General features: G+C 39.6%; 1 protein-coding gene across 1 annotated transcript; it reads right to left on the bottom strand.

Annotated features, from left to right (window-relative positions):
- Positions 1-376: 376 nt before the first annotated feature.
- LOC139658029 (schwannomin-interacting protein 1) lies at positions 377-16,926 on the bottom strand. Its single transcript, XM_071536047.1, has 7 exons — positions 16,576-16,926; positions 15,773-16,093; positions 13,674-13,801; positions 11,476-11,566; positions 10,166-10,294; positions 6,457-6,574; positions 377-3,361 (listed from the first exon to the last, which is right to left on the bottom strand). Exons 2-7 carry the CDS (start codon positions 16,070-16,072, stop codon positions 3,261-3,263), a joined length of 867 nt encoding a protein of 288 aa, XP_071392148.1. The 5' UTR covers positions 16,073-16,093; positions 16,576-16,926; the 3' UTR covers positions 377-3,260.
- Between the last annotated feature and the right edge of the window lie 1,533 nt (positions 16,927-18,459).

The raw sequence follows: 18,459 nt of genomic DNA on the forward strand, positions 1-18,459 counted from the left end.
ATTTTGTATTAATAATCTGAATCTGCAAAGTAACTAGTAACTTAAGTTATCAAATAAAGGTAGTGGAGTAAAAAGTACAATATTTCCCTCTGAAATGTAGTGGAGTAGAAGTATAAAGTAGCATAAAATGGTAATACTCAAGTAAAGTACAAGTACCTCAAAATTGTACTTAAGTAGAGTATTCGAGTAAATGTACTTAGTTACTTTCTACCTCTGCTTGTGAGGACATTTGGTTCTCATAAATATACAAATACAAGAACACACACACACACACACACACATAGGCCGTGAGCATATTCACCAGTAAACAAGAATCCATACATCATCGAACAGCGCCTAAATGCCACATGCATACATATAACGTGATTGAGACACAGATTGATGAGTTTATTCATTGATCGGTTCTGAACATGACGTGAAACTGGTCAGTATGACATGGTGATAAATAGTCACACACAGTTTCTCTTCTGAAACTGACATTTATGATTGGACTAGGTTGGTTTCTTTAAACTGTCTACTGGGATACAAACTGGGTGACAGCTTTGTTACCGTTTAGTTCCCACATGATAACAGTTCCAATGTGTTTTCATGAGCCTCCTAAAACCACAGACTGCATTTTGTGTTGGTCTGTCTTGTTACAGACCCTCAAATTAGACCACAAACCACTATTACTAATCAGATTTATTCTCATATGGGAAGATTTTTAGTGTCGATTTAGTATTGAACTGTAGAACTGTCTGCACTGTATGTGGGGAGATAATACTAGAGTGAAACCTACACACAGAAAAATAAAAGTGCGAACTGGAACCGAAAAGTTCTTCGGAGTGATGCCACAGAAGAACCATTTCTGGTTCCACAAAGAACCTTTCAAGAACCTTTTAAGAAATATATGGTTTCAAAGAACCATATAAGGTTCTTTGGGATAGGCTATTAAAAAGTTCTTAATTCTTAGTTAGGCTATTGGATGGTGAGTGATGGTGTAAATGTGGAAAATAACCAAACCCCTCTATATTGTGCAATTGCAAATGAGGCTATAGAAGGACAGATAAAAACACAATGCAGGAGTCTAGTACAGAAATGGTTCTTTAAAGAACCTTGGTCTGAAAGGTTCTTTGTGGAATCAGAAATGGTTCTTCTATGGCATCGCTCCCAAGAACCATTTTCGGCACCTTTATTTTTCTGTGTGTAGGATTACAATAGTCATTCTTATACATTCTCTAATTGGGATAAATTCTACTGCATCAAATTAAAGTGAAATTTAACTATTCCTCATTTTGCTGGGGACCCCTGGCAACCCATTTAAGGACCCCTGAGTGTCCCTGGACCTCACTTTGAGAACGACTGGACTATTGGAAATCCTGGAAAGGGGGAACAGTATTGCTTGCAGCAGTGCTTCATGCAGTTTGTTGTTTTTGGGCGCTCAATGAAAATGGACAGACCCAGAAGCACCTACCACTCTCATAAAACCATTGGTAATTAAGACAGCAGAGGCAACTGGGGCCTAAATCAGGGCCTTGTTTCAGTTTAGTAACACTTCTTTATAATATATTGTACTATATGGTTTGATCTTTTCCCACCTTCGGCGTTAAGAGTTTATGCGTCCTGACGGTGAGCTGCAAATGGATCTGCTGATATGATCAAGCTAATTCAAAAGTACATTCTTGAATTATGACTTCTGCTGCCTCCATACAGGGTTCCTACACATTTTCAATTAAAAAACTCCATATTTTTTCCAGACCTTGATTTGTTTTGAAGATTTTGTCTGGTGTTCAATATGATTTCCGCAGATAGACATCTTGCCCCTGCTAACTAGGTCATATCACTGTATAGATGAAGATTGTTCTTCACAGCCACAAATATCAGAATATGTGAGATGATTGGCAGGGTTCCTACACGGTTTCCATTTTAAAATTCCATATTTTTCCCAGACCCTATGTTCTTGACTGGATTTGATTTTGGTGGGTATTTGATATAATGCATGCTGACAGCGGCTGGGTAATAAGAGCGTCCCTCTATCTGAACATTATTCTGCACATCAACAAAAACTTTCCAGATCTGCATAGGAACCCTGTCCATGAGTCAAACCTGTGTCCCCCAACACTGGAAACACTCAAAATACTAAAGGTGAGTGGACTGTCCTCTGTCCTTTTGTTCCCTTTCTCTCCTTAGGGAAACTTAGAGAAAACTCACTCAAGTTTTAATACACCTTTTATGTGGCTAAAGGGATGAAGATCCACAGGTTTACGGGCTATCAGTTGTTTCTTTATGGGGCATAGGTATGTGGTGAATGAAAAATATCCCAAACCCTGTGCCAGTGTGACACAAGACAAGATGATTAAATCAACAAATATTAAAAAAAAAAAAAATCATCCCTTATATGTAAAAAGCACTTTGGTGAAGAATCAGCTCCATTTTGCCTAGATAGTTCAGTTATTTTCAGACTTCACCAAAAAATCCAAGACAAGATCAGAGATCATCATTAAACTTGAAACAAAGTCGATAACAACGAACAGAGATTGTTCAATTGGCAATTAGCAGCGTGTTAATAGGAATCCCTTTTCATATGCCAGTTTTAACCCTTAAGAAAAGATGCTAATCACTACAACATTGTATTAGTAAGACACAGACAATTTCCCTCATAAAAACACAAAATAAGATTAAAAATATTGAAACAAAATACTGTGCAATTGGATGTACAAAAGTCTTTTCAGGGAGTGATAGTCTCTTCACAGTGATTTGTTGGTCAAACCAGCAGCATCTGGCTTCCCATCAGAGTGATTGATTGTGATGTCACTGTAATCCACTGTGACATCATTTGTGATTGTGACTTCACTGTGGTTTGTCTGTTGATTGTGACATCTAGGGCTGCAACTACTGATTATTTTCATTTAGAATATCAAATCTTGCATTGGATATTCTAATAATCTATGACAAAAAACATTTTTTCCCCAACATTTCAGTGTAATAAAATTAAATTAAAAAATGTCAATGACACAGGTTCTACCATTCTTACAAATGATTTCATAATACATCCATGGAGGCCATCCTTTTTCTTATCCTCTAAATTAATGACGGCTCGCCCATGGAGGCAATCAGTGGCAAATCACAATATTAAGATGATTCGAAAACAGACATTATTTTTCAATAAAAAAATCTTCAGATTTTTACAATTTATCAACTATTCGTTGCAACCCTAGTGACATAACCAATCACAACGCTGCGTGGAACAGGTGAGCTTTGGTTGGGAGGGATCACTGGAGTCAGAGTGATGTCAGGTCCTGGACCTCCAGCAACATGGCGTCCTGCTCTGTCCTCAGCTGGTCCCGAACCTGGAGGCGACCCACCAGCTCTGAACTCAGGTCTGGGGAGGACAGATGCAAAAAGGTTAGAACAGTCAGGGCTTTGAGGTGATGTAATGTGCCGACCGGCAGCAACAACGGCTGAGACCAGCTCACTCCAATTCTACACTTAAGACTTGGGCGTTTCAACACATTAAATTCAGCAGGATTTAATAGACCTGGTTAATTTCTGTGCTGTTTTTGACTGGAAACTGATCATTTCATCACTTTTATATCTGATCCATTTTGTGTTTAATGTCAGCTTGTTAGCTAGCTAACCATAGTATCTGGACAGCTAACCATCACTGTCCCGTTGTTAACACATCTGATCAGCACACTAGCTAACGTTACGTGACTAGTAGCTCAGACTGTGTAGTATTATAGGATAGAAATAAAGGAGCTAGGGCTAAAGGGACTAGCGCTAAAGGAGCTACGACTACAGGAGCTAGGGCTAAAGGAGCTAGGGCTAAAGGGACTAGGGCTAAAGCAGCTAGAGCTAAAGGAGCTACAACTACAGGAGCTAGGGCTAAAGGAGCTAGAGCTAAAGGGACTAGGGCTAAAGCAGCTAGGGCTAAAGGAGCTAGGGCTAAAGGAGCTACCACTAAGGAACTAGGGCTAAAGGAGCTAGAGCTAAAGGGACTAGGGCTAAAGCAGCTAGGGCTAAAGGAGCTACAACTACAGGAGCTAGGGCTAAAGGAGCTAGCGCTAAAGGGACTAGGGCTAAAGCAGCTAGGGCTAAAGGAGCTACAACTACAGGAGCTAGGGCTAAAGGAGCTAGCGCTAAAGGGACTAGGGCTAAAGCAGCTAGGGCTAAAGGAGCTACAACTACAGGAGCTAGGGCTAAAGGAGCTAGCGCTAAAGGAGCTACGACTGCAGGAGCTAGGGCTAAAGAAGCTAGAGCTAAAGGGACTAGGGCTAAAGCAGCTAGGGCTAAAGGAGCTACGACTAAAGGAACTATAGGGCTAAAGGAGCTAAGACTACAGGAGCTAGGGCTAAAGGGACCTACACCACAACAATCTTTTTCAGGTGTCTAGCCTGGTTGTTTATTTCTTGCTGTTATGGTTGGTGGGATTTGCGACACTACTTTAAAGCCTCTATAACAGTGATTCTCAACCTTTTTCATATCAAGGACCCCTAATTTAGTCCACATTAGGGCCACGGACCCCCATTTGAAGAGATTTTGTCTCTCTGACCCAAATCTGTGAATATTTTTATTGTCACATATGATTTTGGGTTAGGGTTAGGGTTAGCTAACTATCTGTTTTGTAGGTAGAGAGATAACAGTGAAAACTAGGATAATAGTCATTCTTCTACATCTAAATCTTCTTGTAAATTAAATATATGGTGAATAATGGTGAAGTTTAACAATTTATCAACTTGCTGGGGACCCCCTGGAACCCCCTCAAGGACCCCTGGTGGTCCCCGGACCCCACGTTGAGAACCACTGCTCTATAAGATTTAATTGAGTTCAATAGGTCAACTGTGATTTCCAACCAGGAGATTCCAGTTTGTGGGCCCTATTTTTGTGAATCATTATGCAAATGTGGTGGTAGTGCAAGTTGATGACTCACAACATATTTTTGGCAATTTGGTAACCAGAGGTAATTATTCACACAATAACCACATGTGCAGTTACAACAAAATTTGTGGTGCAATAAAATGTGTTTCCATTGTTGGTTGCTTGTAGTTCGTTTTACTTAAGTGATTAAAAAGGTTGCATTCAATTAGTTATATTCGACTTTGTTTACATGTGCACAATAATGCCACTATTGCCAAGACAATATTCTGTTTAAGCCATTTACATGATTGCATAAACTGGCAACTCCCCATAGTAGACTGAGGTACTTATTCCAGTAATCCAGAGAGAATTGTGGAAGTTCTTTAAAAAGAAAAAGAAAAACTAGAAGGGCACTCGGAGAGCGCAGACCTCCGCCAAGGTTCGTGCTATTATTGCTTGTTTGTGAGTCGGATCTGGATCCGCTCCAAAATTTAACAGGTTCTTCCTTGGCCCATGCTACATCCTTCCACCAAGTTTCATGCAAATCGGGCCAGTAGTTTTTCCGTAATCCTGCTAACAGACAAACAGACAAACAAATGGCACCGAAAACATAACCTCCTTGGCGGAGGTAAAAAGACTAGTTTCCTGTCCCGCCACTATCAAATTTACCCGAAACTTACAGCCATGATTCTGCTCTACCACGTCATGTTATTCATCACAGCCATAGGCCTTTGTCTACTGCAATTTAAAAAAAGCCATAGAAAGAAGGAGAGGATGCATGCAGTTGTTGACAACCCGGCGTTTTTGGGGACTGGTGGGAACTGGTGGTCCTGGGGGAGTTTAGTGATGCAGTGGAAACAAAACTTTAGAACGTCCTGAAGATCTGTCATGGAGCTGTGGATGTCACTGTCTGTGCTCCTGTACTCCTGATGATCTGCGCTGTATAACATTGGAATGACCTAGAGCTATAGACAAACAGCTTGGCGAGCACACGAGCACAGAAGTCTGTATACCTAATTTGTTAGAGCCTTAAGTGTTTGAATTGCTTTTTGAGTTCGACTGTCGGCCCTGTTGGATTGTATTGGAGATCAGCGCTCCTTGCAAACTGAGCGGTACGCAAAAACTAGGAAAAAAACTGGAATTATACTTTTAGGTTTGGGTTAGCGGTAGGGCTGGGCAATATGGTTGAAATCAGTATCATGATAATCATAAGGATTTTTCTCGATATCAATATATATCACGATATGGTTCATGTATGCAAAATCACGTTAAATAATCAAATTAATGTTCATCTCATTGAACCGAATGGTAATGTTAGGTGTGATGTCAAACAAAACAGAAATATTCAAATCATATTCCTACCATACCTCATTTTATGAGAGTTTTTAAGTAAAATTTGCTTGTCATCATCAATTTAGACAGCAGAAATGTGTGTCACGATATCAAAATATCTTCATATCATCACAATATGATTCCACTGAAAGACGATAAATGATAATATTGAATTATCACCCAGCCCTAGTTAGCGGTTAGGGTTAGGTGAAGGTTTGGGTTAGATCTTAAAATGTAGTGATTAGATGCAGCATGTGTATGGGTGTGTGTGTGTGTGTGTGTGTGTACCTTGTATGGCTTGGCTGTGGGAGGTACATAGAGCATTTAGCTCCTTGATACTGAAGGTTTGTAAATCACTGAGCTCCAAATGCCTCCTCTTCACTAGAGGATCACCACAGGCTGGAACCTGGGAGAGGAGAGGAGAGGAGAGGAGAGGAGGAGAGGAGAGGAGAGGAGATGAGAGGAGAGGAAGAGGAGAGAGGAGAGAGGAGGAGGAGAGAGGAGAGAGGAGGAGAGGAGAGAAGAGAGGAGAGGATGCTATGTTAAACTACAGTTGCCAACCAACCTGTCACATTTTTGTACATATATATATACAAAGAGAGAGACATAGAGAGAGAGAGAGAGAGAGATGGGTGGGGCTATCAATCTAGTATGGTATTACGGCTGAACAATGTTAACTAAGGTATTAATTTATACATTATTTAATAGTCATCTTTATAAACTATTAAATAATGTATAAATTAATACCTTAGTTAACATGAACACCATTAGTAAATTACACATTATTTAGCTGTTAATTAAGGGTCAGTTAATGCTTATTAAGCATTAACTGACCCTTAACTTAGTGACCCTTATTGTAAAGTGTTACTCAGATGCTTCAAAAGAAAGCACAGTAGTTTACAATCGATCCGTTTCTGATGCATCGCTTATGGAGAGAAACATTACAAAAAAGTGTACGTAAAATACTTCGGTCAAAATGTTAAATTACTGACTTAAAAACACACAAAAAAAACCGACTGCAATTACAGTAACCAGAGTAGATGTAATTGTTACTTCCAGTGTTGTAGAGCAGTATGATGAGACTGAGGCAGAAGGGAAGATGAGGCTGAACAGACAGAACACACTGAGCAGCATGTGACCAAGCTGGAAGGAACCATAACTTTCATCCCCAAAGCGGATTATAAACCAGCACCTGCCTGCATATCTCAGTAAAATCAAATCGAATTATTCTTCAGCACGAGTGTTTGCGTGTTAAATCGAATCAAGTCAAATCAAAACAGATTTGGTGTCTGTGTGTAACCCCAGGGATGCACCAATATCACTCTTTCACTGCTGATACTCCAAATCAGGGACAGGCAACCCTCCATCCATGGAGGTCCAAGACTCTGCAGGTTTTCATTCAAAACAAACACTGCAGCAGCCGATTTCACCGATTAACACAGCTTCAGCCAGAGAGGAGGAACTCACCAGTGAAATTATTATGTGTTATTCCATTTTTTTTCCACATTTACAAATGATAATGTTTACACTGTTGTTTAATGTTGAAGTGGCAAGGTAGATTTACAAGCCGAGGCTTTATTTTCCTGGGTCCACAATTTCCTAATAATTTCCTGTAGTACTGAGATCTTTTACTTAAGTAAAAGTAGCAATACAACAATGTAAAGATACTCCATTACAAGTAAAAGTCCTGCATTCAAAATCTTACTTAAGTAAAAGTACATAAGTATTGGCAGCAAAATGTACTTAGAGTATCAAAGTAAATGTACTAATTATGCAAACTGTCCCCATTTAGAGAGTTATATCTTTCATAAATTATTGGAATATTAATACTGATTTATTGACATACATGTACATGTAAGCAGCATTTTAAAGTTGTCAACGTGAAGCTAATCTTAACAATTTAGCTATACTTTTGGGTAGTCTAATCTATAACAATGCTATTTTATAGTTATTTTATAAAGATGATCAAATGTTCTAAATATAAAATATTGATCTGAAAAGTAACTAGTAACTATAGCTGTGAAATAAATGTAATGGAGTAAAAAGTACAATATTTCCCTCTAAAATGTAGTGGAGTATAAGTACAAAGTAGCATAAAATGGAAATACTCAAGTAAAGTACAAGTACCTCAAAACTGTACATAAGTACAGTACTTGAATAAATGTACTTAGTTACTTTCCACCACTGGTAGTTCTACAGAAAATGGAAGCAGTCCAGTGGAGTCGATAAGATATTGTAAATTTCTAAAAGAATTTCCTGGAAGGAACTGCAAAACTATAAACTATTTATTGGAAAAATAATAATAGGCAGAGGTCAATTATCAGAAGTCATTATTGATATAGTTATATAATATAGTTATTTGTTGAATTCTTAATTAAACTACACAACATCTTGGTTCTGTCTTGGGAACAACAGAAGAAATTGGAGGAACTTACCAACTTCCACTGAACTCTTTCTCTGTTTTCCCTATAATTAGTACATCATTTCATGGTTCTTTCCAGGGAACTTCCTCAGAAATTTCCCAGTTCATTTCGAGGAAATTGCGGACCCGGAAAATAAAGCATTACCCAAAAGGAAAACAAATATTTACACACACACACAACTTAACGGAGTGTCCTCACTTTCAGTTTGGCCTGAGTCAACGTCCTACTGTGTTTACACAGTAGTGAGTTCAGCTGGGCTCACCACCCCAAAACCCTCTAGTATTCAAACAATGCAAAAGAGAAATACCATTCTGAATGTCACTCACACTGTATATCGGCAAATCGCTAAGTTTGTGTCGGACTTTCATTACATCCTGCTGGTGCATTTCAAGGTGAGGTTGTAACAAGTTTGATTGGTTTCTTGTTGTTCTGAATAGCATAGTGTTCCATAGACTATTTTGTCATGTTTCTTAATGTTTTGTAATGTTTTAGTTGTATTCCCTTTCATTTGCATTTGCATTCATGCATTTCAGCAGCCTTGAGGACTGAGTGCGTCTTTAGGGACTGCACATATATCAGAGCGCTGAACGGCTCGTGATGCACTTCAGACAATCCTCCTGGATCTCTGCAACATCCTGGAGCCACCACTAAACATAAAGGTCCCAGCCTCTAGTCTCCTAGTTTCTCCACATGCTGCTCATGTTTAATACTCTATATTGTGAAAATATACAACATATACTGTATATATATAACATATATATAACAATATTGTGTTATTTTTCCTCCAACAAATAATAATAATTGATTACATTTATATAGCGCTTTTCTAAGTACGCTTTTCTAAGCGCTTCACATATCGGGGGGGCGGGGACTCAGCTCATCCACCACAGGTGTGTAGCACCCACCTGGACTGGGTGATGCACAGCAGCCAGTTTGCATCAGAACACTCACCACACATCAGCTAACTCAGTGGAGAGTAGAGGACTGAAAGAGCCAATTAGGTAACGAGGGATGATTAGGTGGCCATGATGGAAGGTAGGCCTGTTTTGGGGAATTTTGCCAGGGCACCGGGGTTACACCCCTACTCTGCTATGAGTGCAGATGGGATCTTTATTGACCACAGAGTCAGGACCTCGGTTTAACGTCTCACCTGAAGGACTGTGCTCACTCACAGGACAGAGTCCCCGTCTCTGGCCTGGGGCATTGGGGATATAATGCATGAGACCAGAGGGAAGAGCGCCTCCTACTGGTCCTCCAACACCACTTCCAGCACCAGGTGGTCTCCCATCCAAGGACTAACCACAGCCAGACCTGCTTAACTTCCCAGACAAGCTAGCGATGTGATGCAGGAGCTGTGGTGCTGGCAACCAAACAGCCACTCCCAGGCTCCTTAGCTCTCCTATGGGCATTTCAGACACGGCAGCTTAACAAGGACCTAATGAAAATCCTACAGTCGCTTGAGTTTTTTCTTCAGTCCCATCAGCACATGGAGATGATGGACCCCCTTATCAAGGTGACACACTGACTGCATCATCTCTAGAGGAAGACATATCTACTCTTTCCCCGTCTCTTACCTGCGGCTTGTGGTCGGTTCTCAGTTTGTCTCGCAGGTTCCTCAGAGCGTTCCTGAAGCCTCTGGACGCTTTCGTTTTCTCCGGCTTGGCAGGAGCCTGAGGGTGTTTGGGAACCTGGACCGTCCCTCTCTTCACCACCAGGGATGGATAGAACATTGCCGCAAACGTTATGATAAAATAGAGACAAAAGATACGATTATTAATACTGTTAAGACTAGTTACACTGATTGGTGGCATTATAAAAGTAAAATATACAGCTACAGGTAAAGTAGAAATTGTTTGAGGTATTATTTATAATTTGAGTCAATTGAGTCTTTAGAGTTTTTTGGGGAAACATTACATTAGTGAAATGTAAATGTCCATCATTCAGTTGTTCATCGTCAAAAAGCTGTGTCAAATTGGAGTACTCAATTTCTGTTATGACCCGTTAAACAAATAAATTAATTTTGTGTTGTTCTTACATAGATTTAATGATATTTTTTTCACTTTACTTAAAGCAAACAGTGACCACTTACAGTGACTTATAACCAGCTTGTAATTTATTATATCTGCCTATACCTCAGGAATTTCATTACTTAACTTAAAGCACCCAATGTCCACTTAGAGTAACTTATAATCACATTACAATGCATTATAACAGTGATTATAATGCATTATAAAATGATTATAATGTATTACAACTATGAGAATTATAATACACTATGATCCTTGCAAAAAAATGTCAGTGAGTGACCAGCAATTATGAAGTATTATGATACTTGACCTTATAAGTCATTAAAAAATGCTTTATAATGTGTTATGATTATTGTTATAAAGCATTATGAATATTTATGAGTGCTTATAACTATAATTACACAGTGCTATAAGCAGATTGTAATGCATTATAAGTATGTTTATAATGCATTATAGACATGGGCGTCATAGAAAGTGTTACCGTTTTTCTTCATATTCTCATATTCCTTTCATTTCTTACATATTGCACATATGGATATATTTTTACAATACTAATTCCACACTGCATATATTCTCATATTCTTTTTGTCTATGAGTTTTACTGCTGTTATTTAGCATTTTTTTGTTAACATGTTCTAGTGTTGAAACTGTCAGTTGTGTAATGTTTATATAACCCCCCATTTGCTCTATTCTTATTTATCTTCTGTTTTTCTTTGCTGTATTATATTACTATCTGCTGCTGCAACAACCCAATTTCCCCACTGGGATCATTTAAGTTTCAACTCATCTGATCTTCTGCGATCTATTTTGCTAAAGTGGCTGGGTGAGAGGGGAATTGCCCATGTGTTAGTACTTACCTTCTTGCTGTTTTCTTCCTCCTTCTCCTCCTCTTCCTCACTTTCACTGTTGTTGATGAAGCAAAGCTGAAGATTCATCTGTGTCTGAAGGCTGAAGGCAGAGACTCAGAGTTAGTCTGGATTCACACAGAGCCTCAGGGGTGAATTCACAAAGAATCAGGGTTCCTACACATTTTCAATTAAAAAATTCCATACTTTTGTTTTGAAGATTTTGTCTGGTGTTTAATATGATTTACGCAGATAGACATCTTGCCCCTGCTAACTAGGTCATATCACTGTATAGATGAAGATTGTTCTTCACAGCCACAAATATCAGAATATGTGAGATGATTGGCAGGGTTCCTACACGGTTTCCATTTTAAAATTCCATATTTTTTCCCAGACCCTATGTTCTTGACCGGATTTGATTTTGGTCTGTATTTGATATAATGCATGCTGACAGCGGCTGGGTAATAAGAGCGTCCCTCTATCTGAACATTATTCTTCACATCAACAAAAACTGTGGACTCAAAGTGGCTCTACAACAACATAAAAGCTAGAATTATGTGTGTATCGGACCTGAACCGCAACATTTTCCATACTTTTCCATTCATTTTTTTTCAAATTCCCAAACTACTCAAGACCTGGAAATGATCAAATTCATTTTTAATACTTTTCCAGACTTTCCAGACCTGCGTAGGAACCCTGAAGAATGAATAGCGAATGAATAATCCCATCAAGAAAATCTATAATTGTATGACGTCGCAATACGATATAACGGTGAATCAATTCAGTCTTGGTTGACTGAAATAATTATATTTTTAAAAATGTCCTCTCTCTAGCATGCCATAGTGATTGTAAAGTGTGTGCATCATATCCATTTTAAACTTCACTTTTAAACAATTTCACCTTAATTGCGAGTGGTGACACACCCTGTAATGAGTTTGTATATAAAGGGGTGATTTGTGCACTGAAATGCATTATGGATTACTGAATCTAAATATGCAAGAACATCAACAGCGCACTGTGTTCTGTGTTACTGTACTGAATTCACTCCTCAGTCTTAGTCTGGATTTACACAGACCACCCCCCCACACACACACACACACCCACACCCGCTAGCAACGTGTTAGAAACTCAATATTATTTTTCATGATCTTTGCTCTCCATTATAATGATAAAAACTATAAGATCACATTTGGACTCACTTAGGCTAAGGTAGCGAGCGCAACACACCTCGCCAAACCCCACTGACGCCCATGACCTCTGTAATAACAGCCTTATAGGCAGTGGTGGAAAGTAACTAAGTACATTTACTCAAGTACTGTACTTAAGTACAATTTTGAGATACTTGTAATTTACTTGAGTATTTCCATTTGATGCTACTTTATACTTCCACTCCACTACATTTCAGAGGGAAATATTGTACTTTCTACTCCACTACATTTATTTGACAGCTTTAGTTACTTTTCAGATGGAGATTTGACACAATGGATAATATAACAAGCTTTTAAAATACAACACATTGTTAAAGATGAAACCAGTGGTTTCCAACCTTTTTGTCTTTTGACGTCTTACAAAAAGCAGTGTGTAGTCGGGTCACATTTCAGATGTCTATGAGTTGTTAACAGCTCCACCAAATAGTGATTTTTCCCTCTAAACCTCACATGGTTTCATTTCAATAAATGTTCAAATGATCCAATATTTCAGCAAAAATCAAAGATTAGAGAAAAAGTCCAAAAACTGAAAACAGATTTGTGTATCAGAACTTTGTTTTTTCTTCTTTCCTCTTCCATTAATCATCTCATGACCCCTCAGATTTATCCGGTGACCCTTTGGAGGGGCCCGACCCCTAGGTTGGGAACCACTGGACTAAACTAGCTAACTGTATATAAAGTAGTTCAAACTAGCTCCACCTCCAGCAGCTACAACAGTAACATGCTGCTTACACACTGATGCTTCAGTATTAATAATCTAATGATGTCATATATAATAAAATATCAGTCAGAGGGACCAAACCACTACTTTTACTTTAATACTTTAACTACATTTTGCTGCTAATACTTATGTACTTTTACTTCAGTAGGATTTTTCATGCAGGACTTTTACTTGTAATGGAGTATTTTTACATTGCTGTATTGGTACTTGTACTTCAGTAAAGGATCAGAGTACTTCTTCCACCTCTGCTCATAGGTAAGAGTCTTGCGGTGGTGTTTTACCGGGAGGTGAGCGCCATCACATGGCTGTTGCAGTCTTCATCTCCTCCGTCCCCCCAGCTCTCTCCTCTCCTCCCTCGGTCTTCTCTCCAGCTGACCGGAGCTCTGCCTCGCTCCAGAGAAACACCACTCTGACAGAAAACCATACAGACCGTATGTTAAAAGGGGCAATAAGTTAGAGTTATGGTTTAGGGTTCAGGGTTTGGGGTTTTACTGCCGCATAACGCAAAATGATATATACTGTATGTGGGGGGCTGGAGTTTCAAGACACGAGTTAACAGATTACATTACATTTTGGATGTTTTTTGAGAGAGTGTCTTCCCTATATGCAATTTCATTTAAGTGTGTGTGTGTGTGTGTGTGTGTGTTGGGGGGGGGGGGGGGGGGGGGGGGGGGGTGAAGAGGTTTAGCCATTGTTGGTAAGTCCAGCTTTCTCTGGACCAAGTGCTCACTCACTGTCTGTTTAGGAGACACTTTTGGATTTCACTCTTAAAGGATAAGGCCGGTGTTTTTTAATGCATTACTTATGGTCAACAAATCCTATGAAAATAACAAAATCAGTAAAAATGATTTTGTTTTGCCAACAAGTCTCGTCCATGTAGCCGGTGCCCAGTGCAGCCATGTCCCAGCAGCCATAGAACTCCATTGTATTAAAAAAAAAAAACTTAATAAGCCGTTTTCTATCTCAGGAAAGTAGTTCCATAGCAGAGAAAATAGTCCCCGGCGTAATGAAGAATTTGTTCCCATTTGAATTTGATTTGGTAATAACTACAACAGCCTGACCTTTCATGGTAACAGTTAGCGATTTTTAAAATGTAAACTATGTCTTTGTGAGCTGGATTTCAAGGTTTTTAGCTTACAGTTGGAGCCAATGACTTCCGTGTTGAAGGCTAAAAACGGAACGTGGGAAGTCAGAAAGTAACGGGAGGAGAGCAAACGCATTGTTGATTTAGTTATTTTCATAGGATTTGTTGACAGCAGGGCTGTAGTACTCCAGTCCGGACTTGAGACCGATTTTTGACGGTCTTGGTCTCGTCTCGGACTCGTAGTTAATATGACTCGGCCTTGAATCGGTCTCGGGTGAATTAACATTACATAATATCATTGTTTTTCTAATTATAATCTCTTCTAAGAAAGTGACCAGCAGCAGATGATACAATTTTCACAGTTGATAAAGTTATGCGCCCACCGAAAGGTTTAGTGACTGCTGATTGGTGATATGCCAACTACCCAACCAATGACTTCGTTTTGATTTAAAAAAACAAAACAAAACCTCACCATGTCCATATGTAACGTTACTCCTGCTCTCTCTGTCTCTCTCTGTCTTTCTTTGTCTTTTTTCCTTTGTCTTCGTCTTCTTAAATTACAGGTCAGAATATTTTCAGTCAGAGCAGCATGTGGTTGTGGAGCTTTAAGAAAAAGTAGGTGAAATAGATGAATCCACTTCTAGTTCAGTAAAGGTGAAACTACTGTATGTTATGAACATAAACAAGCTGCCTACAATTAATTTTGTCCTCAAAACATGCTAATTTTGTTGAAATGTCTTTAGAAACCTCCCTTCTATTTTAGGCAATAAACAAACAATATGCTATTTTAGTCAATAAATACAATGGCAGCCTTGGATAACACATTGCTATGGTATTGGTCTGGAATCGGACTCGTAGTTTTGCGGTCTTGGTCTCGACTCGGTCTCGACCCCCCTCGGTCTTGGTCTTGAATCGGACTCGATTCACCAATGACTCAATCTGGACTTGGACTCGACCAGACCAGTCTCCAGCCCTAGTTGACGGTAAGCAATGCATTAAAAAATACCGGCCTTATCCTTTAAGTTTAGTTTCACCACTTGCTGTGTGGAGAAGATTTACTGTGTTATTTACTACTGTGCAAAACTCCTGAATGATTTCCTCTAATATTGTTCTAAAGCTGTCTTATGTATGAATTAAACGTTAGTGGATCTGCTTCCTTGCCAGCTTTCCGAACCTTTACCTTTAGTGAGGAGACAGTCAAACTGACCCCAGATCAGAGTCCAGGACCAACTTCCCCCATACCCCCCCCCCCCCCCCATCTCTGTTGACCCCTATGGACAGACCACGACCCCTAACCTTCGCCTTCTTCTCCCTCCTCTCCTCCTCCTGCTTCTCCAGCTCGGCGATGCGCAGGCTCAGCGCCTCCCAGTGCATGATGGGAAGGCCCAGGTCGTCCTCGCCGTAGCCTTCCTGCCACACCAGCGCCGCGCCCTCCGAGTCTTCCTCCTCCTCCTCCTCCTCCTCCTCCTCCTTCTCATCCTCAGCATCCTCAGCATCCTCATCATCATCATCCTCGTCGCTCCTCCTCTCCTCCTCAGCCTCGTTGCTCTCCTTTTCCTCCCGCTGCTGCCTCTCTCTCTCCTTCTCTCCCTCCATCTCTAGTGGCTGTCGCTCGTCCTGGAAGCAACAGAGCACAAATTTCTGTGTGTAAAACTATGATAAATAACAAGAAAAATGATGAATTCATGAATGCAAGATGCGAAGTGTCAGTTACTCTTAGTTACTGTTGGCAGCACTAAGAGTTCACTATAATATAGAGTGATAATATGCAAATGAAGGCAGGAACAGACAAGTTTCTATATTTTTAGATTTATATTTTATAGGACAGAGAGGCCTAACACATTGTCCAATTCAAGAATGGATCAAGACTGCAAAATACTGTACTGAATGGAAGTATTACAGTAGATATTAAATTAAAATAATCCACTATACATACCCAGAGCTATACAGCTAGGAATGATGTAATGGGAATGAAAGGAAAACCAACCCACGTTGTGGCTTTGAATGTTTCAAACCTGGGCCCCACGGAAATATCTAACCATATAAAATGCATTATGAACGACTCTGATTGGTTGTGAAAGTTACAATAAGTAACTTACCAGTTTCTCCAAAAATATAAATATATAAACGAAATCTGTCGGTCGCGTTGTCAGAGATGCAGAGGACAGACTTGCCACATAGCTTTTCCCTGTTTTCGTCCTCAGCTCCTCCTAGTCGCTTTCCTTGTTTCCTTCCTTTTCCATCAGAACTTTCAATCCGTCTTCCTTTCTCCAGACTTTTAAGATATATCCGTTCAGGTGAAATTCCCGTTCGTTTCAGTCTGTAAACTTGCTTAAAAAGTGCCTTGCCGGCTTAGTCCGCTGGTATGACGCAGAAGATCCACTCGTTCTTGGTCCAAAAAAGTCGAACAAAAAGCCTCAAACTTCAGGAATTTCACGACGGAGAGTAATACGTTGTAAAAGATGTAAAAAATCGTAAGGCTTCCGGTCGCAGCTTTCAAAATAAAAGCCTTGCTGACAAACGAGTCGCAAAGAGTCCCCAAGAGTCCTCCTACTATAAAATGAGGAAAATTCTGTCCGTCTCTCTGCATCAACTTTGCTTCTCAATGAATAAAAAAAAAAAAAAAAGAAATAAATGCATTTTATTTGTACTGCACTTTTCATTCATAGTGAATCTCAAAGTGCTACAGAGATAAAAACATAAAAATAAAAACGAAGAAAAAAAAAGAGATTGCTAACAAAAGCCTTCCTGAATAAAAAGGTTTTTAGGCCTGTCTTAAAAGAGTCCAATGGGTTGGCCAATCAATCTGAAACTGCACATGGGCATTGAGCATTGGCATAGGCAGGGACTGACGCAGCTGATTTTTCAATTTTCCCAAATTTACGCAGTTTGTGCGCATTTTTGGCAAGTCTGTGCGTAGTTGTGGCGCGCGCATCCCCGGGTATGGACTAGTTTAATTATTAATGGTCAGAACGGGCACCAACTGTTACCTTGTGCATTTCGTGCTTGAAATTGATTTCGTGGCACGAAATGCATTTTCATCCACGAAATCCAAAAACGCCTTGTTTGACTTCCACAAAATTCAAAATTCCACAAAATGCAGAAACAACAATTCATTTCATGCAAAAAAAAAAATTTAGTTTGTGGCTTTTTGATTTCGTGGACAAAAATGAAAACACTGGCACAGCATCAAGAAAATTTGGCACATTTAGAGTGAAGCAGTGAGCAATGGTTAGACATGCAAACAAATCAGTAAATGTAGGCCTGCGTTGTTTTGGATTCATTCCTATGTTCCCAGGGTCCTATATTCCCTAGATTTATATGGCACATAATGGGAACATGAAAAGGGTCCTATGTTCCCAGGGTCCTATGTTCCCCAGATTTATATGGCACATAATGGGAACATGACAAAGGGTCCTATGTTCCCAGGGTCCTATGTTCCCCACTAACCATTGGTTTTGTTGTGTTTATATAGCTGTTTTGAAGCCTTGTTCCGATAAAAAAAAAACTGGATATTTATGAAATATTTTAACTTGAAACGGGTCAAATTTGACCCGAACACAATATTGAACTGGGGAACATAGGACCCTGGGAACATAGATACGCTCCCATTGTTTTCACATGAACCCGGGGCATGTGCAGATAAACTGGGATATGTGGGGATTTTTGGTGAGCTATGTATAAATTTATCACATCGTAAATGTACAAACTGACCGGTCATATATGTACCACACTGTTGGTAAATGTACAGATTGACCGGTACATGTGTACACTGACTAGTACAGTTTGTACAGTTTTTCCACATATACCATAACATACAGGCGACTTAAAGGATACTTAAACTTGAACTCGAAGACAAGGTTTGGAACCATGGAGCGAGACAAACTTTCTCTTGCATGCATCAAAATCAACAGTGGTCTCACATAGAGCTGCATAGCATTATCATTCATAAACGTGATTATTTCTTTTGCCTAGGGAATTGC

The sequence above is a fragment of the Centroberyx affinis genome, unplaced genomic scaffold (assembly GCF_046629955.1).
Source record: "Centroberyx affinis isolate AG114_WGS23_722 - 3 ecotype Tasmania unplaced genomic scaffold, CSIRO-AGI_Caff_v1 ptg002816l_1, whole genome shotgun sequence".
Classification (NCBI taxonomy): Eukaryota; Metazoa; Chordata; class Actinopteri; order Beryciformes; family Berycidae; genus Centroberyx; species Centroberyx affinis.

Coding starts and splice junctions, on each gene's coding strand:
- LOC139658029 (XM_071536047.1), bottom strand. CDS start 16,072: ATGGAGGGAGAGAAGGAGAGAGAGAGGCAGCAGCGGGAGGAAAAGGAG. Junction 11,567..13,673: donor GTGATGGCGCTCACCTCCCG/GTAAAACACCAC, acceptor CTCTGCCTTCAG/CCTTCAGACACAGATGAATC. Junction 6,575..10,165: donor GAACCGACCACAAGCCGCAG/GTAAGAGACGGG, acceptor CTCCTCTCCCAG/GTTCCAGCCTGTGGTGATCC.